The 21,657-nt window shown below is 39.5% G+C and overlaps 1 protein-coding gene across 6 annotated transcripts in view; it reads right to left on the bottom strand.

The window, feature by feature from the left end:
* Positions 1-21,657, bottom strand: part of LOC139660160 (unconventional myosin-VI-like) — a 146,386-nt gene that overhangs the window by 68,724 nt on the left and 56,005 nt on the right. For all 6 annotated transcript variants that reach the window (XM_071538232.1, XM_071538227.1, XM_071538228.1 and 3 more), the window contains 6 exons: positions 16,751-16,908; positions 13,604-13,695; positions 10,052-10,124; positions 3,962-4,089; positions 2,635-2,730; positions 1,062-1,232 (listed from right to left, as the gene is read on the bottom strand). In XM_071538232.1, the coding sequence (XP_071394333.1) occupies positions 1,062-1,232; positions 2,635-2,730; positions 3,962-4,089; positions 10,052-10,124; positions 13,604-13,695; positions 16,751-16,908 (718 nt within the window). The remainder of the gene's footprint in view (positions 1-1,061; positions 1,233-2,634; positions 2,731-3,961; positions 4,090-10,051; positions 10,125-13,603; positions 13,696-16,750; positions 16,909-21,657) is intronic.

Here is a 21,657-nt window from a genome sequence, read left to right as displayed (position 1 = left end):
TACATGTAAAAGCCCAACTAGGGACAAGAGTTGAAAATTAGCAATAGCTATAAACTCTCTGTGCAGCACATCAGTTTCATGCTCTGTATTGGAACTATGTTACATTGCATCGTCCCTATCAAATAAAATTCAAATAAATAAATACATTTCCCTCCTTCCACCATCTGCTGCCAGAAACTCTTTCAGCTTTAGCTCCGTTTGCTCAGGAACAGAACCTCTTCCTGTTTTGTGCCGTAAAGCGATCCAGCAGATTTCCCTCCAAAACAATGGAGAATGCGGAGTAAAGGCCAGTAGAGGCTGAGCATCTCCTTGGCGATGGTCTCATTTGTTTACAGTAATTATGCGTATGTCTCAAAATTAATGTGGTAACAATTTGCTGATGGTGAAATGTTGAACATGGCACCTTTAACCAAAGTATTTAACATTTGTCCCTAATTATCCCTTTAACTTTAACTGTTTTATTTGTTTTATTCTGATTGTTTTGTTCTTGTTTTGTTTTGAATGTTTTATTTTTGTATGATTTGATTGATTTGATCGAGTTGTGTATTGTGAACACTGGGGCGGAAAGTTGGAATATTTATATTTAACATTAAGTTTACAGATAAAATATAAAAATAGGGGGTAGGACTTGATAAGTATTCTTCTTCCTACTCCTTTTTCGGACATGAAATATTTATTTATGTTGTTTATTGAGAGTTTGCTGTATATGTTTGCTGTTAATTTTATTGGTTATTTTTGTTTTGTTTTTCTCACTCACATTTTTAACTTTTTTAACATGTTCGAAATAAAATCTAAATCTAAATCTAACTGAGTTGAATAAAGAGTGTGTGTGTGTGTGTGTGTGTGTGTGTGTGTGTGTGCTGTTTGGATCACTCAACAAAAGAAAGAACCACTAAACTTTAACATCACTTTTCTTCCAGATCAGACTTCTTCCTCTAAGAACTACACCCATATAAAAAGATTCCAACCAAATTCAATGTGAAAAATGTGCAAAAAAAATGCATAAAATAAAACGCGGGGAATACTTTTTTTTTTTTTTTTTTTTTTTTTGTACTACTCGCCTTGAATTTGTTGCCGACGCTGATGAAGCTGAGCTTGCCGGCCTTCTGCTTGACGTCCTTGCTGTTGTTTGAGTTTTCGAAGAGTTCCCGTACGAAGCGGTCCTTGGACTCGCTCACCAGGCACTCCAGAGACATGTGCAGCGCGTCGTTGTTCTTCTCCACAAACTTGGTCTGAAAAAAAAAAAATAAATAAATAAAAAGGGGCAGTGAACTTTCAGCGGACCTTGCAGCAGGTTTTTCAGAGGCTCCGGTGATGTGTGGTGCTCTGTGGTTGTGTGTTATTGTTTTGTTGAAGGTCTTTCATAATAAAAACCCATAATCCCTCCCAGGTTTCAGCCTCGCCTTGGCACTCGCTGGGTTCCTACACGGTTTCAAAATTCTGTATTTTTTTGCCAGGCCAGGTCATTTCGTTTGATTTGAAGATTCTGGCTATAGATGAAGGTTATTCTCCACAGCAAGAAATATCAGAATATGTGAGATGACAGAGACTAAAACCAACAGAAAATGAGCAATAGTGTTTATCGGAACAGTACAACAACATTTTTTTGTGGAAATTAACAAATTCTTTTTCCACACATTTCCAGACTTTCCAGACCTGTGTAGGAACCCTGTGCTTGTATGTTTTGTGCTTTTGTTTAACTTAACTTTAACTTTTTGTTCATTTAACCACATGTCATTCAACACCCCAACACACCATCACTCCATATCTGTTATCTGTCCACTGCACCTTTACTTCACTTTGCTGCTGATGTTTTTGCACCCGCGTTAGTTGTAGTTGTATTTTATTGCTTATTTTTTATTTATTTTATTTATTTAACCGTTATTTAACCAGGAAGTCCCTTAAGATTGAAATATCTTTTCCGAGGGAGACCTGGCCAAGACAGAACACCAGTTACAGTTTAAATAGAAATAAAACACAACAGACAGGGAATACAAACATCAAACACACAGGGAAGAGACTATATCCAGCTCAATTAAGGCAGTTGCATTTCTCAGTTACATGGACTTTTAACATGGCTTTACATTTTTCCAAGGGGACTAGTTTATTAAGATGTAGTATGCTCTGCAGATTATTCCAAGTCCATATCTTGTATATTGCTTAGATTCTGTACTTTTTATGCTGATATTTTATATTTCTTATTTATTCTTTGTAAATGGGAAGTCTTTGTATATATGTGAAGTTTTAATTCAATGCACCATTTGAGGTTGACGTAATTGCAATTTCGTTGTGCTTGCACAATGATAATAAAGTTCTTGAACTTGAACTTGAACTTGAACTCACAGCTGCTTTACGTAATTTCTCATTATATACAAATACTATCTCATCTAGATGGTCAGTTACTTTGACGTTATAAAGCCAGGCTCACAATTTTTTTTTTTCTACCGCCCAGCGACCAAAGAAAAAGAAATATGTATTCCAAATGACCTTAATTTCAAGATTTCTTTCTCTCTGTTGTGCAGAAGAGAAAGGAGCATGTCAGTTAGCGGTGAAGGACGACAGACTGAAAGCTGGAAAAGAGCAGAGCTGATGTTCACTCGCTCGAGGCGGGAGGAGTGTTTTCTCTGAACGCACCGTCTCGTAGCACACGGCTCCTGCAAAGTGTCTGATAATGAATCCTTCATCGTCTCTCACGTTCCTGTGGACAGCCAGCTTAGACTTCCTGGGCACCTGAGGGACACGTGCACACACACACACACACACACACACACACACACACACACACACACAAACACAAACGTGCATACACACATTAAAACACCTGGAGTCAGCAGAGTTCCTGCATATTTTCCATTTATAATCCCATGCTTATTCCCAGGCCTTAAATTATTGACTGGAATTGGAAGATGATGGTCAGCATTCAGAATGATATATGTTGATACTGATATACATGTTGGCAATATGACTACTACTGCCAACTGGACCATATCACTCTATAGCTGAACATTACTCCTCACACCAGCGAACATCTTTATGTGAAATCTGGAGTCATGTTTATATTGTGTCTAAATTACTGTATTTCTTCCATACTTAACCACCATTTTTGAGCAAATTCCCAAACTTTTAAACACCTCAAACTGATCAAATGTATTTTCTGCATATTTCCATACTTGCATAGGAGCCTAGAGTCACTGGCAAAGTGTTGGAACATCTTTGCTCGTGTCGTTGCTTTGACATGTTTGATATCGAGGTCAATAAAGACCCAAAACCAAAAGCTGACAACCCGTATCACATTGTAGAGTCACAAACAAACAAGTAGGATTTGCCAATGTTCTTTGGTCCAATACTTTTGCTACTGACTGTATATGAAAACTAATACTTAAGCACAAAGGAAGACATAAAAAAGGCAATCATATACTTCTATTTAAAACTTCAGAGGGACATTTTTTGTGTCTTTCAAAGGCACTCAGAAGTAAAATGTTATGGGTTCAGGTTAACAGTTTACTGTCCAGGATGTCCAAAAACGAAATAACCTCTCTCTCTCTCTCTCTCTCTCAATATCACTTTCATCTTTTTCCTTCATCATTAAGGTTAAAACTTGACCTAATCTGTTTTCAAGGATTGGTTGGAAGCCAGTTTGTAGTGAAGAGGAAGGTGATGCGAGGAGGTGAACCTGCTATACCTTTTTTTATTTTGTGATGATATTCATATCTTCAAATTTGACCATTTTCATGCCCAAAAAAATCCTACAAAATCCAAGTACTCAGTGTTTCATCCAAACCTTTCTTCTTGTCAGGATGGAAAAGCCTCTGAAACAGCATTTAGATCATCATGGGACACTAAAACTCTCTAAAACTCTCTAACTCTCTCTAACTCTCTCCAACTCTCTCTCTCTATCTATCTATCCATCTCTCTATCTACCCCTCTAAACTTCAGAGGAGCCACTGTCAGAGGCACTCACGGTCAGGCGGAAGTGGTCCTTGTGTTTGTTGTGCACGGTCTCAGCAAAGTGCTGGTCGCTGGGTTGAGGTAGACGGTTCTCTTCGTCCAGGATGTCCAGGATGCCCACCACCTTCGCCTCCACCAGGTCTGCAGAGGAACGAGGGAGGGAGAGAGAGGGAGGGAGAGAGGGAGGGAGGGAGGATGTATTAGCACCTCGCTGTTATTAATGAACGTGCTTTGGGCCCACTGGGTAACACCCATCAAACATCTGAATTAAAGTTTAATCAAATGGGAAGCGGCGCGGAGATCGGAACGGTTTACTCCTTGACCTGACTCAGCAGCGGGTGGTGAGGGAGCGGGGATAATGTCACCTCATTAATAATTAATAATGCTTATCATAATTTGTACATCAATTTTTAAAAGTTACATGCTGTAGAGTTGCAGTGGAGTAAAAGGAATCTTCGTAGGAACCTTCAAACCTAAAGCCGGGAAGTTTACTGTAAGCAGTAACAGTGAGAAGTTCATTCTGTAGAGAAATGGTAACACTTTACCTGAACTGTGTTGTTAGGCTTCATAACACTGTAATTGCATTTTAAGTGTATAATGAGCATATCGGGATTCCTTATTTTATCAACAAATGTACTTGCATTACAATAAAGCAATACCCCATAATACCCAAAAGGGAGTTCTGTATTTTGATTATAGGTATGAGGTACAGCGAGGAATTATGAGCATGGATGGAGAGTTTCTTTGACAGTAAGGTTTGTCTTGTTGAAACTATAATGAATAATGACACACACATCATAACTCAATCAGCCTGCTGTTATTACATTGTTATTAGCTATCCAACCTGGGAGGTTTTACATTTTATGTTTTTAACTACTACTACTGCTGCTGCTGCTGCTGCTGCTGGTACAACTACTGCTACAGCACCAGTACTACTACTACTGCTACTACTACTACTGCTACAGTACCAGCACTACTACTACTGCTACTACTACTACTGCTACAGTACCAGTACTACTACTGCTACAGTACCAGTACTACTACTACTACTACTGCTACTACTACTACTGCTACAGCACCAGTACTACTACTACTGCTACTACTACTACTGCTACAGCACCAGTACTACTACTACTGCTACTACTACTACTACTACAGTACCAGTACTACTACTACTGCTACTACTACTACTGCTACAGTACCAGTACTACTACTGCTACTACTACTACTACTACTACTACTACTACTACTGCTACTACTACTACTGTTACAGCACCAGTACTACTACTACTGCTACTACTACTACTGCTACAGCACCAGTACTACTACTACTGCTACTACTGCTACAGTACCAGTACTACTACTGCTACAGTACCAGTACTACTACTACTACTACTGCTACTACTACTACTGCTACAGCACCAGTACTACTACTACTGCTACTACTACTACTGCTACAGCACCAGTACTACTACTACTGCTACTACTACTACTACTACAGTACCAGTACTACTACTACTGCTACTACTACTACTGCTACAGTACCAGTACTACTACTGCTACTACTACTACTACTACTACTACTACTACTACTGCTACTACTACTACTGTTACAGCACCAGTACTACTACTACTGCTACTACTACTACTGCTACAGCACCAGTACTACTACTACTGCTACTACTGCTACAGTACCAGTACTACTACTACTACTGCTACAGTACCAGTACTACTACTGCTACTACTACTACTACTACTACTGCTACTACTACTACTGCTACAGTACCAGTACTACTACTACTGCTACTACTACTGCTACAGTACCAGTACTACAACCACTACTACTACTACTACTGCTACTGCTACAGTACCATTACTACTACTACTGCTACGACTACTACTACTACAGTACCAGTACTACAACTGCTACTACTACTACTACTGCTACAGTACCAGTACTACTACTACTGCTACTACTAATACTGCTACAGTACCAGTACTACTACTACTACTACTACTACTACTGCTACAGTACCATTACTACTACTACTGCTATGTCTACTACTACTACAGTACCAGTACTACAACTGCTACTACTACTACTACTACTACTACTGTACCACTACTACTACTACTACTACTACTACTACTACTACTAGTAATACTACCAGTACTGCTACAGTACCAGTACTACTACTACTATTACTACTGCTACAATACCATTATTACTACTACTACTACTACTACTACAGTACCATTATTACTACTACTACTACTACTACTACAACTACTACTACTACTACTACTACTACAGTACCATTACTACTACTGCTACTACTGCTACAGTACCATTTCTACTACTACAGTACCATTACTACTATTAGTACTACTACTGCTACTACTAATACTACTAAGTTAATATACTATACTTGTGTAGAACTTTTGTTAACAAAGTTGCAGAGTATTGTGATTATAATACAGTCAGTTAAATGTTACTACTTTACAATTCTTCACATTTCAGTCACTTAGCTGACTGTCTTATCCACAGCAGCTTTCAGTGAGTGCAACAGCAGAATAAACTTCAGTTCCCAGATCAGCAGCAGCACAAGCAAACACCGGTGAGGAGGTGAAGGGTCAGAGCCACAGTGACCTGCAGCACTCCTGAGAGAGAAGAGCTAGGAAAGGAAACGGTGTAAAAATAGGAGCTCGGTGCTGAGAGCAAATGTGAGCGAGCGGAGCGGGAGGCAGCGGGAGATGACTCAGGATGATGCGAGGTATTCACTGAAGAGATTCGATTACCTAATCTCCTTTCCTTCACGACAAACAGAGATTGCATCTTTCTGTGAGTAACGTTTCCTGCCGTGGATTGACGTTGTAAACAAAGAGGCCGCTCGAGACAGTCACAGAAGAAAAAGTTGGGAGCCGCCTACTGATGCCCACTCGCTCCGAGTTACAGAGGCCAGGCTCATCCTGGAATTAGCTTTGCCTACCAGCCAGCTTTTCTCCTGCAAACCCCAGAAGACAACCCCCCCCCCCCCCGCACCCTCCCTCTCTCCCCTCCTCCCCCTCCCCCCCTCCTCCTCCTCCTGCTCTCTGGCAGAGGAAGCAATCTGCACACAAACAGGAATGAAACAATGGGATTTGCTGAAAAAGACTATCTATGAACTGGAGGAACCTGAATGAATTAATCATCTGTATTTGTTGAAAAAGATTCATTAACTATGAACTGGAGGGACTGAATGAATGTGTGAGTGAATGGATGAATGAAACAATGTTAATGGTTGAAAAAAGGAAGCAATATCCACACAAACGGGAATGAAACAATGGGATTTGCTGCAAAAGACTATGAACTGGAGAAACCTGAATGAATCAATCAACTGTATTTGTTGAAAAAGATGCATTAACTATGAACTGGAGGGACTTGAATGAATGAATGAATGAATGAACGAATGAATGAATGAATGAGTGAATCAATGAAACAAAACAATGGTATTTGCAAAAAAGTCTCATTATCTATGAACTGGAAGGTTTTGAATGAATGAATGAATGAATCAATCAATCAATCAATCTATTGGTTGGAAAAGGCTCATCTATGAACAGGAGGAGAATGAATCAATGGATCAATAAATGAATTAACAAGTGACTGACCAATCAAATGAATGTGTAAATGTCTTCATGAGAGAATGAATTAATAAATGAGCGAATGGACGTATGAATGAATTAAGTAATACTTCAAAATGCTTCAACACTCTTAGTCTAGATAGCCAAAAGAAAGAAGAAAAAATCTGAAAAGTTGTGCATTGTAATACAACTTTCCTATTTCTTTTTTGGGTTTTATTTGTTTTTTTTTTATTGTTTATCTTTGTTTTAGTTTAGTTTTAATGTTGTCTTGTATGTAGGACTGTATCTTCTGTATGTATGTGTGTTATTTTCTGCTACTTCATGTGCTCAGCTAATGGGGATCCAAGTAAACAAATAAATTTCACTTCATCTCCAGTTCCAGATAGATGAGCGGAGCCTGTGATGAGAAAATATAAACAGTGTGAGACTCCGGCCCGGCCTGGACTCCCTCCAGCCAACTCTGCTGCAGCTAAGTGTCTAATATTGATGCCATTTCACAGAGCTGCACATCAGCGAAAAGCATTTAACCTTCTTCACCTCTATTCACCTCACATCCATCTGCCTCCCCCAGACTGGAGCGATGAAGACACATCTCAGCCTGGAAGGAGCTTCCCATGCCTCAGCACTCTCTCTGTTTGGCTGTCCATGAAACAGAGCCGGGGCTCTGGGGTCAAACTACAGAGGACCAGCACTCGTCTACTGTAAAGCCCCGGGCCGGGAGCCAGGGGGAGGGGAGGGGAGGGAGGGGAGGAGGGCTTCTTCATTTTGCAGGAGAGCCAAAACAAAAGAGTGGACCTCACTTTGGCCAACTGTTGTAAATATCATATAGTACACAAGTAAAGAGATACTTACACTGTTAAATAGATCTACTAAAGAGCTTTTATTTGATATATGGATCCAATTTTTGCCCAAAATGCCAGTTTGCGCCCTCAAAATGTTATTCCCTTTGCACAAGGCTAAATTTAAAGTTTGTTTTTTCCATATGTGCTGCACATGTCACCACATCATACTATAAAGCAAGGAATCTCTGTCTGTGTGTGTGTGTGTGTGTGTGTGTGTGTCCTTCGCATATCTCGAGAACCGTTCGTCCGATCTACTTCACACTTGGCGGGTGTATTGCTGGGGACCCAAGGACGTGCAGTGTCGGATTTGGTGCAATTTGGACACGCGACACTTTCAATATTAATAAACTTTGACTAAACAAGTGAACACCGCTCTGTGCAGCAGCGGGGCGAACGGGCACTGCACTAGTATTTTGAATGCCACAAATACAACTGATCCATAATAACTCTTGTGCAGCACTTTTCTTAACAAAGCTACAGTATATGCACAAGATGCTTAAAGTTATTATAGTGCACTAAAAACATCATCCTGCATTGCTAAACTCTCTTTTCTTCTATTATCTATGCAGCAGGGCTGAGGTTTTGGGGTCAAACCAAAGAGAAGCAGCCTCTGTCGACTGTCCTGACAAATCCTTGTAAGTGCAGGATGTGAGCTTTTTTGGACACAGCAGGAAGCCGGTTAACCTCCCCTTACATTCTGCTCATGTTATAATGCATTTTGAATGCTACAGACCCTCAAGCACCATCTGGATCCTTGCAGCTAACTGGCTAGTGATGCTGCCAGCCTCTTTATGCTCATTAGCCTAACAAAGTTACTAACTCTTACCATGTTACAGCCTGTGGGCAGGGGAGACGGCTAAACATGTCGACATGTTGACATGGCTAACAGATTCAGCAAACTCTGATATCACACAAACAAAACATCCCATGCTTTACAAATGGAATGAGCAATATGGAAACTAGCCTTTCTAGAAGTTATCATCTAGCCAAAATAAATTCATAAAGACAGAAGTCATTTTGCTGTACAACACATTTCTTAGATCAACATCTGCCGGACAGAATAACATAAGATTGATCTCATTCTTACTTTCTCCCAAATCACAAAATAGACATATTCTATCATCTAACAGTAGTTTTAGTAGTCTATTAGTTTTGTTACTGCAGGGTATTTTTTCTTTTTTATGATGTTGTACACTCATGGAACTACCTGGTAGTGTCATGTGAGTCCATGTGGGCTGAGCACTTTCTGTGTATGACACTTTAATGAATGAATCAATCAATCCAAATCAATCAAACTACATAGATGGTTAGTTGACGGACAACCTAAAAATACGTGGTTTCGATGGGAGTCTATGAGAGAGGAATGAATATAGGCAGGTTTAAGTGTTTTTTTTCCCCGCTTATCCATGCATTTATACCTTGAAGTCATGAAGCATTATATATACACGGAGGATAGTGTTAGTTGTCAATTACAGGGAAAAAAAATATACAGGATTTTTGCAGAGGAACTCGACTGTGAACTCAACAGCACACATCATACAGACGACAAACAGCTCTACTTGCTATTGCTCATCAACCCACATTCATGAGTGTTGAATGCCTAGTGATATAATAATAATATCTTACTAATGGCACCGTACCTATGCAGTCCTGGTTGTCCACATAGTGAACCTCGTTGACTCCAAGCCCCTCCTTCTGGTACAGCTCTTGCTCCTGGAATGCAAACGAGAAGTTTTAATGAGAATCCATAATGACATTCACTGCATGTACGGGGTCCGTCTGCGTCTGTAATGAGGACGAAGACGAGGACGAGGACGAGACTCCGGCTCAGCCTGGAGGGCATCCCGGCTCTCTGACGGGAGCCGCTCACTCCGGGGTTTCTGCTATTAGGGCTCCGTGCGAAACGAGCGAGCTAAAGGTTAAGGCTTTCACGCTGCCTGTCGTCAGCAGATGTTCGGGCAGCGGAGAGGAGTTTCATTCACAAATGAGATATCTACCGTTTGGAAAAAAAAGACAATGATTCTTACAAAATGATTACTGACATGAAAGTTAAATTGTTCTTGAAGTTATCACCTTTGTTAACAAAGTTGGAAGGAGGTTATGTTTTCACCCATTTGTCTGTCTGTCTGTCTGTAAGCAAGATATCTCAAAAAGTTGCAATTACATTTGGCTGGCAAGGATCAATTGATTAGATTTTGGCTAGTATAGTATAGTATTGTATAGTATAGTATAGGCTAGTATAGTATAGTATTGTATAGTATAGTATAGGCTAGTATAGTATAGGCTAGGCTAGTATAGTATAGTATAGTATAGTATAGGCTAGTATAGTATAGTATAGTATACGTAGCATAGTCTAGTATAATATAGTATAGTATAGTATAGTATTGTATAGTATACGCTAGTATAGTTTTGTATAGCATAGGCTAGTATATTATAGTATATTATAGTATAGTATAGTATAGTATTGTATTGTATAGGCTAGTATATTATAGTATAGTATAGGCTAGTATAGTATAGTATAGTATAGGCTAGTATAGTATAGGCTAGTATAGTATAGTATAGTATAGGCTAGTATAGTATAGTATAGGCTAGTATAGTATAGAATAGTATAGTATAGTATAGTATAGGCTAGTATAGTATAGTATAGGATAGGCTAGTATAGTATAGTATAGTATAGGCTAGTATAGTATAGTATAGTATAGTATAGTATAGGCTAGTATAGTATAGGCTAGTATAGTATAGTATAGTATAGTATAGTATAGTATAGGCTAGTATAGTATAGTATAGTATAGTATAGTATAGTATAGGCTAGTATAGTATAGTATAGTATAGTATAGTATAGTATAGTATAGTATAGTATAGGCTAGTATAGTATAGTATAGTATAGTATAGTATAGGCTAGTATAGTATAGTATAGTATAGGCTAGTATAGTATAGTATAGTATAGGCTAGTATAGTATAGTATAGGCTAGTATAGTATAGAATAGTATAGTATAGTATAGTATAGGCAAGTATAGTATAGTATAGGATAGGCTAGTATAGTATAGTATAGTATAGGCTAGTATAGTATAGTATAGTATAGTATAGTATAGTATAGTATAGGCTAGTATAGTATAGGCTAGTATAGTATAGTATAGTATAGTATAGTATAGTATAGGCTAGTATAGTATAGTATAGTATAGTATAGTATAGGCTAGTATAGTATAGTATAGTATAGGCTAGTATAGTATAGTATAGTATAGTATAGTATAGGCTAGTATAGTATAGTATAGTATAGTATAGTATAGTATAGTATAGTATAGGCTAGTATAGTATAGTATAGTATAGTATAGTATAGTATAGTATAGTATAGTATAGTATAGGCTAGTATAGTATAGTATAGTATAGGCTAGTATAGTATAGTATAGTATAGTATAGTATAGTATAGTATAGTATAGTATAGGCTAGTATAGTATAGTATAGTATAGGTAGTGGTCTGAATCTGGGATTTCCTGCATTTTTTTAGCCATAACTATTATGCTGTGTTCATGTGTTGATGGGAAAGCCCCACATCCGGGTTTTCCAAGTCGGCTGCTAAAACAGAGTTGCATTCACATGGCGCTTTGTTGGAAAATCAAATCCAGAAGACAAACGATACAAAAAAACCCCAATAAACCGTTACGGAGGCTTCAGCTTTGCAAGTTGGATTGTTTGCAATCGTTCAGCATCGGCGGAGGTTTTCGAGTCTCTTCTCATTCATTATGTATTATTTAGAGGATGTAATCATCTGGGTTCTTGACATAGTGAATAGTCAACATCAAACATTATTTTTTTTTCTAAAGTAGATGTGTAGTGTTTTGGAATGAAACACTTCAGATTCCTGACATGGACAGCATCCCTCTCCAGACTAAATGAACATTAAAGCGTTCACTTCGGCTCTTGCTAACATTTGTTTGGGCACCAGAGACTTCTGTAATTGAAGAGTTTAATTCCAAAATTAGAGACAGCTACTCTTACAAAATGACTACTGACATGAGCAAACTACAAAGCTTCATAAATGTCTCTTGTTTATTAACTTTATATTATTCCATGATTTATCCCTATCTGATTTATGGTAATATTGTTTGGGCAAATACATACCCCTCTAATCTTCATAAACTTTATTTGCTGCAAAAACGATTTGTAAGATTGGCAACTTTCTCAAACTCGCTCGTTATCTTTAGAAAATTTTAAAAGGAAATTGTCATCACATTTAATTCATGATGTCTAATTATTTTTTTGATGTGGTATATATATATATATATATATATAAATTTTTTTTCTCTTCTTTTTCCCTGTATTGTTTTTCATGTACTTCTTTGTTTTTATTGGATTGTGGTCTACTGATTGGTTAATTTTTCTGCTTAGTTTGTGTGCGTCATTCATTTTTTGTTGCATTTTTCTAAACTATGTTAGCTTAGTTTTTTTTCTTTTTTGTTATTGTTTGTTTTTCTCCTTAAGTTGAGGGGAGGTCCGTTGTATTAAGCCTGTGGCTTCTTGACCTCTCCTGTCACATCTTTTATTTTTTTCATTATCTGGATTTTATGCAGTTTTATGTGTGTGCAAATAAAATACAAAAAATAAAATAATAAAAATGAGCATAAACCTTTCCACAGAATATCATTAAAGCTGTTTTTTACCTTCACTTTCTTTTCTAGAGGATAATATTTAGACGTCGCAATCATATGGGTTTTCGGTGTAGTGAGGAGTCAAAGTCAAGCATCCTTTTTCTCGAAAAAAAATAAATGGATAAGTAGTGTTTTGGAATGAAATACCCGACATTCCCAACATTTACAGCATCCCTCTGCATTCTGAATGAGCGTCTAAAGGTTGAAGCTTTCATGTTGGATGTTGCTAACGGATGTTTAGGCAGCGGAGACGTCTGCAAATGAAGAGCCTCGTTCAAAAATCACATACCCACCGTTTTGAAAATGTGACACCCACTCTTACAAACACGTCTCCTGGCATTAAAGTAAAGCACATTATGTGTATTAAAGCTCCGAGTCGTCTCGAGATGTTTGCTTGCAAAATAGTTCCGCTTTGATGATAGGTTCCTCTGTGTTTTTGAAGTGCTGACTTGAATGAATTTCAGGTAGTGTGATTTTTGTCCCCCCCCCCCCCCAAATTGGATATATAGATTTTAGAGTGAAATCCATCAAACGCAGAGTCCTCACCTCTTTCAGGATGCGCTCGTTGAAGAACTGCTGCAGTTTCTCATTACAGTAGTTGATGCAGAACTGCTCAAAGCTGTTGTGCTCAAAATACTCTGCAAAAGAAGACAGAGGGAGACGAGTCAATTCAACACGCCGTGCCACAATGAGAGGAAACGTGTCGAGTTACACAGCTGGAGGAAATGTCACACTTCATGCGAGCTCCTTTTGTCTCTGCACCGTGAGTTTATGTTCCGAGAAACTGAAGTTGTCAATATGTCTCTGCACCAGTGTCTCCAAGACAAATTCCAGTAAATTGTACATTTATTGCGCTCACGATTAAGGTGAATCTGATAGTAAAGCCCATCAGTTCAGATTTCTATTCTCAGAATTCCTCCTCTGTCACTTTAGAGGAGTCACATACCAGTTTAGCGGCATTTCTCCAGAACTTATAATACAAAAATCCCCCCAAATTTTCCCAAATGAAAGCACAAAGCAGAGAGTTATAATTAGAGTTCCCCAAACCCTTGTGATACTCAAACTCCATGACATTTCCATGTTTTTTCCCCCAAAACATCGCACAAGGAGTTTCCCTGACAGTGCCTCTACAGCATGTCTTGAGGCGGCGGCGTATTAGAAAACGAAATCGAAGCTGCGTGAAATCGAGCGGCTGTCGAACACGCCGCGGCGAGCAAATGTGCGTACGCTCGCCGCGAACCCGAGTCTGCCGGTTTAATGACGCTCCGCAGCAGATGGAGTGTTTACGGTCCCAGCTTGTGCGCTCGTAGAACATCACATTCCCTCTTCAGCAAGTCGAGTGTCAAACCGATTCATCTTGGAAATGAGCGGAGGGAAAACAAATGCGGAGTAAACAAAGGAAACGGTAACACTTTACAATAAGGGTCACTAAGTTAAGGGTTAGTTAATGCTTAATAAGCATTAACTAACCCTTAATTAACAGTTAAATAATGTGTTACTTACTAATGGTGTTCATGTTAACTAAGGTATTAATTTATACATTATTTAATAGTTTATAAAGATGACTAATAAATAATGTATAAATTAGTTAACATGAACACCATTAGTAAATGATTACCAGACACATTAGTTAACTGTTAATTAAGGGTTAGTTAATGCTTAATAAGCATTAACTAACCCTTAACTTAGTGACCCTTATTGTAAAGTGTTACCAAGGAAACAAACAAGGAGACAAAGGACACAGGTAACAAACACAACCGATCATGTGACACTGTTGACCAATTGCAGGCGATGGTGTTTAATGGGGGGTTAGCCCTCAGGTCTAGTTTTGGCTTTCTATAATAGTAATTTGGGTTCCAAGAAGTGCTGAAACAATTAGTCGATTAATCAGTTAGTCGATTGGCAGAAAACTAATGGATTATAAATTTGGTAATTGCTTAATCGTTTTAGTCATTTACCAACTAAAAATACCAAACATTTGCTGGTTACAGCTTCACAAATGCTACCACTCACTATATCACTATTTAGATCACTATAAAATTAGTATTTTGGGTATTTTTTTGGCTGCTGATCAGACTAAGTAAGTATGGGCTCTGTAACAACATCTGTAGCATTAGTCAATATTTTTTACATTTTATAGACTAAATGAATATATGAATATATTAATTAATTTATCTAAAATATAATCAATGGATTAATCGATAATGAAGTTTGCTGCAGCCCAAGTTCCAAGGAACCAATTCCAAGGAAACTTCCAGCAGACAGAGAGAGAGAGACAGACAGAGAGACAGACACAGACAGACAGACAGAGAGACAGACAGACAGACAGACAGAGAGACAGACAGACAGACAGACAGACAGACAGACAGAGAGAGACAGACAGACAGAGAGAGACAGGCAGACAGACAGAGAGAGACAGGCAGACAGACAGACAGACAGACAGACAGGCAGCTGACTGAACAAAAGGTCATTTTCCCAGACTTTTCCTGGAAAAAGCCTGGAAAACATTCAAATTCCAGGAGTTTTCCAGGCTTTCCCTGTATAATGACAACAGCTTTTTGCTGCTTTGCTCTGGAGTTTGTCTCCACAGCGGATTCAACAGCAACATATTGTTGAGAAAACCCTATACATGCTGTCCATGTAACACTTATCAGTTCAACATTCTCATTGTAAACAAACATTTGGAAAATCTGAAAATTAGCTACAAAATTCTAGAATATCAACTTTTAATTTACCCGAGGAAAGAAATTGATATTTTATAACAAAATTTTCCAATTTTCTGATTTGAAAATTAGAAAAACAATCTAAAATCCCAATTTTCTATTGATCTGAGGGGTAAAAGGTTGACATTTTAGAATATTTTACCCAATTCTCTGATTTTCCAATTGTTGGTTTATAATGAGAATACTGAACTGATACTGTGACCTTTAAGTTTGAACCTTGTTTATTTGTTTGTTTATTTGTTTATTTGTTAGGATCCCCATTAGCTTTGCCCTAAAGCACAGCTAGTCTTCCTGGGGTCCACATTTAAAAACATACATTAAACATTACAGTCAACACAAATGGCAAACATAAACATAAACATAAGACATATATAAAAAAAAAAATAACATTAATATGTATGAGTAAAACTTACACTGATGACTCTCTCAACAGTTACAGCAAAAACTACAAATCCGCATATGCATAGCATCCTACAAACATGATGTTCCTAGGTGTTTCCTTATTTGCTTTTTAAACATTAATTTCTGTGTTAATTTAGTCAATAACAGTGGTAAAGAGTTCCATGTTTTCATTGCTCTATACCAGTGGCTCTCAATGTGGGGTCCGGGGACCACAAGAGGTCCTTGAGGGGGTTCCAGGGGGTCCCCAGAAAAATTATGAATTGTTAAACTTCAGCATTATTTAATTTACATGGAGTTAACACAATAGTTTCTCTGTTATCTCTCTACCTACAATACAGATAGTCATGGGATTCTGGACAAAATCATATCTAACAATAAAAATATTCCCAGATTTGGATCCGAGAGACAACATCTCATCAAATGGGGGTCCGTGGCCCTAATGTGGACAAAATTAGGGGTCCTTGATGTGAAAAAGGTTGAGAATCACTGCTCTATACTATACTACTGAACCCTGTGATAAGAGTGCTGAGACAGACAGACAGACAGACAGACAGACAGCAGTACTGACCGAAGCCGGCGATGTCCAGGACGCCGATGAAGTTGGCGGAGGAGTCGAAGGGGAAGCACTGGTTGACCCGGGTCACCACGTGGTCGAACAGCCGGCTGTACACCGCCTTGGCCAGGGCGTCCCGCGCGTTGTTCGCCTGCTCCACCTTCAGCGGCACTCTGGGAAAAAAAAACACACACACACAGGAGTCAAAATGATAAAGAGCTAATTCTAACGAGGCGAAGAAGACGGGACAGAGAGTTCTGCTGCTGGGTTTTGGTGTGTGATGGCATTTTGTTTGAGTGTTGTCCATGTTCCTTTGTCTATATTTTTAAGACCAATGACCACTTTTTGTGTGATCCTTTATCATATGTTTTTGAGATGTCCGAGGTTTTAAAATTATCTAAACTTTCCGTGAAGTATGAATTAAACAAAACTAATCACAGTGAACTTTTTATAATACTTTGCAATTCAGTTAAAAAGTGAGTTAAAAAGTGCTTTGCAGATGCTGAAACGACAGTAAATAAAGTCTAATATGATAAACCTAATATGAAATATACCGTATTTCCTCTAATGTTGGCCCGGGCCTTTATTTATCTCAACTGCAGAGGGTACCAGGCCTTTATTGGAAGCAGGCTTATATTAGAGACAGGCCTTTATTTCTAATTCCCTGTGGTTGATAAGTATATTTGCTCATATTTTAGTACGAAGCCTCCTTGTTTTCTGATCTGCTTCTGTTGGGGTTCGTTAGGTAGCCGTTTTTTTTGTTACTGCGACGCATTACCGATAATTACGGTAATCGACAACGGCACGCTCCAGAGACTTCCGCCGGCCGAGCCGTCTTGTGGCATACCGCCATCTTGTGGCACTTGTGCGTTACTACAAACTACAGTTACATTATATAACAGGCACCAGGAGTTTACCGGTATCCACCATTGTTTTTTCCCCGGCCTGTATTTGGGGCCGGCCTTTATTTGTTTGTGTCGACCACGGCCCCGGCCATTATCGCAGACCCGGCTTTTAATTGACTATCGGTCACTATTAGAGGAAATACGGTATCTTAGGAATGGTAAAAAAATAAATAAATAAAATCTTTGCTCTTATTCTCTTAAGCTTAAGCACTTCTCTCTCATACATGGTCACACACACTATGTTGTTAGATCTGTAAGGGCGATGTGGCTCTGACCCTTGCACTTGTTAATACTGGTTGATTGTAATGTTTGTGAGTTTATTCTCCTGTTGCACTCCCTCTGTCAGTCTGGATAAGAGTGTCAACTAAAAGCCTAAAAGCTGCAGCTCCACGCTCAGTTTAAATGAGCGGGAGAGGGGCTTGCCTGACTTTCCAAGCAGATAATTGTGTTATTGACAACTTGAAAAAGAGAGATAAGGAGCGCGATAGCGGCCATAAAATAGCATCAGAAACCATAACCGGCAGCAGGCTCTGTGGAGGTATTGTAATTGCTTCTGACTGTGCGCGAGTGTATGGTTCAGTAGCGGCAGACAAAAGAGTGACCCGATCGCAGGGGCGAGATAAAGCTTGGCACATTAATCTGCCGCTGAGCCGGAGTTTCTGCTCCAGCTTTGCCTCCGGACCGACTTCACAACCGCTGCAGTGAACTCAAGGACAGAGGGGGGAAAACTCCCGATGCTCAGAATAACTACATCTAAACTCCACCTGTGTGCCGTCTCTCTCTCTCTCTCGCTCCGTCTGTCTTTGTCTCTATTATAATGTGTTATTTACTCAAAGATGTTATGTTTCTACTAGGGTTGGTCCGATGGCCAATGCCATCGTCCATCGCCGATGGCCGACAGTCATCGACCACTGAGCCCTCTACATCGCAACATCGTGATTTAAAGCCCCCCCCCCCCGGGGCGTTACTGAAAGTGCAATATAAGCTTCGCGAGTAACAAGCCAATAAGAGTACTCAAAACATTTATCCTTAGAACTGATGAATATGTTTTTTTAAGGAGTGTCAGCCAGAGAGCACAGAGGGTTTATTCTAATTATTATAATAGCTCCTTGCACCTGATTTACTAAAGGAAAAACAGCATTAAAACATTTAATCACACTATTTACCGCCCAGTGAAAGCATGTTTTAATTTAGGCACATACATAAAATTTATTATTAAATCTAATGTCTGATCCGTCAGAAAACGGACAGGATTACTAACGGATAGAATTCAACTGGGTTGAACTTTCTGTCTGTCCAAACGGACGGAAATCTGATGGAGATGGACGTGTCATCGGCGTTGCCCGGACAACGGACAGCTCTCATTGAAAATGAATTGAAATGAACAGAGACGGAGAAGAAACAACGGACTACTCACCCGTTCTCTCCTAGGAATCGAAATTTCAAAAAAGGTAGGAGTCGGACTACTGCGCCTACCAAACATGAAGCAAAGTGCTGCAGTTATTGCCTATTTTCTTATTTGTAGCACTTCTCTCTCATACATGATCACAGCGTCACAGAACATGTGTAAGGACAGAATAACTCTTCATGCTCCCAACGCTCAGAATAACGACAACGACAAATTATCTCCTCTGCACATTCCTTTTAAGCCACATGCAACGCCATGGGAAACACTTATGCCTGTTTCCTGCAGCTAACTCTATGGTACTGTATTTTTACTCAGCACATAATGCTGTGACCCATCGCACAAAGGGCAGCTCCCTTTAAAGCTGCGATCTGTAATTTACTCGACCATCTTGACATTTGTGTGCATTCACATCAGAATTGAGAGCTTAGATGTTTAAACAAAGCTTTTACACCCTCAAAACACCCGTTTACCTGTCACACACTGTCAGACAAAAGATTGAAGACAAAACATTTCAGAGTTGAATAAGCCTTCGATCCAGTAAATTGCTATGTGAACACAGCCAGGCACATACACACAGGTTAGTTCTCGCCTGTTTTTACATTTGTATTTGTGTCCTTTGTTGCTCTGTAAAGATCTTGTGACAAATCTGTCCCTAAAATCACTTCATGAATAAATCTGACTCTCTGTCTAAATGTGGATATAAGATTGAAGTTTTAAAGTTAAAGGCCACATGCGCAGGGTTTTTCTTAAAGGTCCCGTTTATGTGGTGTCATGTACCAAAAACACTCTCAATCCATTTTTACACGTTCATTTTCCAGCATCTCTCTGAGCCTTACCAAGAACAGGCCGTTTCTGTCGCCGTGTCTTTAAGGCTCATTAATATTAACGACCCCTCCGTTCCGATTGGCTAACCGTTTCGAGAGTGAAACGTGAGACGCCGCGGCCCGGCGGCTACAGGTAGGGAAAACTCTCAGGTTAATAAACAATGACAACAATGACCGCTCAACCGCTTTGAAAAAAACACTTTGTTAGTCTATTATTTCTTACAAAAATGATAATGAGCGAACCTTTGTGACGCCACAAAGTTACGGAAGTCCAAACGGCTCGTTTAGAGGCTCGCTTTTCTAATATGGATTGTGTGGATTTAGTTGCCGACCGTGCGTTTTGATACTTTCACCATGTTTAGATAGACCATCCAACTCCTTTATCATCACAGAGGCAAGGGGAGTCCTGTTTTACACCATATGGGACCTTTAAGGGGTGAATTAACGTAAATGAATGTAAATGTAAGGTTATTTTAAGGGATTACTGGTTCATAGAGACATGATTGGCTGCTGTTTGTTGCCTTTGGGCCGCGTGTTTCCGTTTTATATCGCGTTCCTCTTTCCTCTGCTCTTTTCCAAGACGAGTCAGATTGATGCTCGACTTGCTGCAGTACCTTTTGTTCAGTCAGCGAATGTGTCTGATGTGTGTGAATAAATCTGACCCGGCCTGTAGAGGGGTCACTCAGCGGGGGGGGAAACCACGCTGCTGCGGCGGCGGACCGGGCCTTTAAACCCTGACTTATCGCACTCTCGCCGCCGCTAACATCCCCGCAGCTCTCGGCCTTCACCCCCTGGCCTCTCTCTCTCTCTCTCTCTCTCTCTCTCTCTCTCTCTCTCTCTCTCTCCGTGGCCGGCCATGTTTAATTCATACGGCCGAGCGAGAGCCAGGAGCCAGAGGTTTTAATACCGCCGTGATGCCCTCTCATTTAAAAACCAAGAGGTCTAAATGCCAGGGCGGCATAATGTCAGGACACTAATCGTACAAGTAGCCTAATATGTATTCCCTACCAACCTGTCCGTACCTCAACTTTGCTCCGTGAACTTCTTTTTTTTTTTTTTTCTTTGAATGTAATTACTGATGTCGCCTTTTGTGCGAGTTCCTCTCTCTGAAGCAGGCTGGCTGAACCGCCGCTGCACTTTGGCTCCGTCCTCAGAAGGAACTGATTGGAAAAAAAAAAATCCAATTTTGCTCTTTTTCAGCCGTCAGAAGCTACGAGGAAATGGTCTGATATATAGTTGAGAGACACTTGTGCTTCATGCTACAATATACTAACTGAGTTCTGCTGTACACTGGATTACAGTAAGGAAAGAATCGTCTGCGGGATGCAAAGGTAAGCTAAATCTTTCTGAATTTCTCGTAATCGGACGCAATAAGAAAAGTCACCAGCTGTTCCCAACTGAGATCCTTCCCCCGTTCCCATGTTCACCTGTTTCCTGCCTTTGACGGCTGAAACGTCACGTTTTTCAATGGAAGTTTAATAAAACCGTACTATTTTTAGACTAAGCGAGTCTACCTTGCGCCTCATCTCCATGTTCGGAATTTCTCGCAGCTGCAAAATTTGGAGGGAGTGAAAGGCTGAAGGAAAAATGTCTTTCTCCTCTTCAGTAACGCCAAACAGAAAACTTAATTTCGGAACACTTCACTTCACATCACTTACAATCCTACTGACATGAGATACCAGCTACCAATCGTCTCCACCATGGTCTCATTTGTTTATGGTAATGAAAACCATTACAGGTATCCAAAAAGCACAAAAGTAACGATCAAGACTGAATTAGGTGCAT

This window comes from Centroberyx affinis, unplaced genomic scaffold, assembly GCF_046629955.1.
Source record: "Centroberyx affinis isolate AG114_WGS23_722 - 3 ecotype Tasmania unplaced genomic scaffold, CSIRO-AGI_Caff_v1 ptg003228l_1, whole genome shotgun sequence".
NCBI classification, from domain to species: Eukaryota; Metazoa; Chordata; class Actinopteri; order Beryciformes; family Berycidae; genus Centroberyx; species Centroberyx affinis.
The sequence above is the reverse complement of the archived record's forward strand: the minus strand, read 5'-3'. Positions and strand labels throughout refer to the sequence as shown.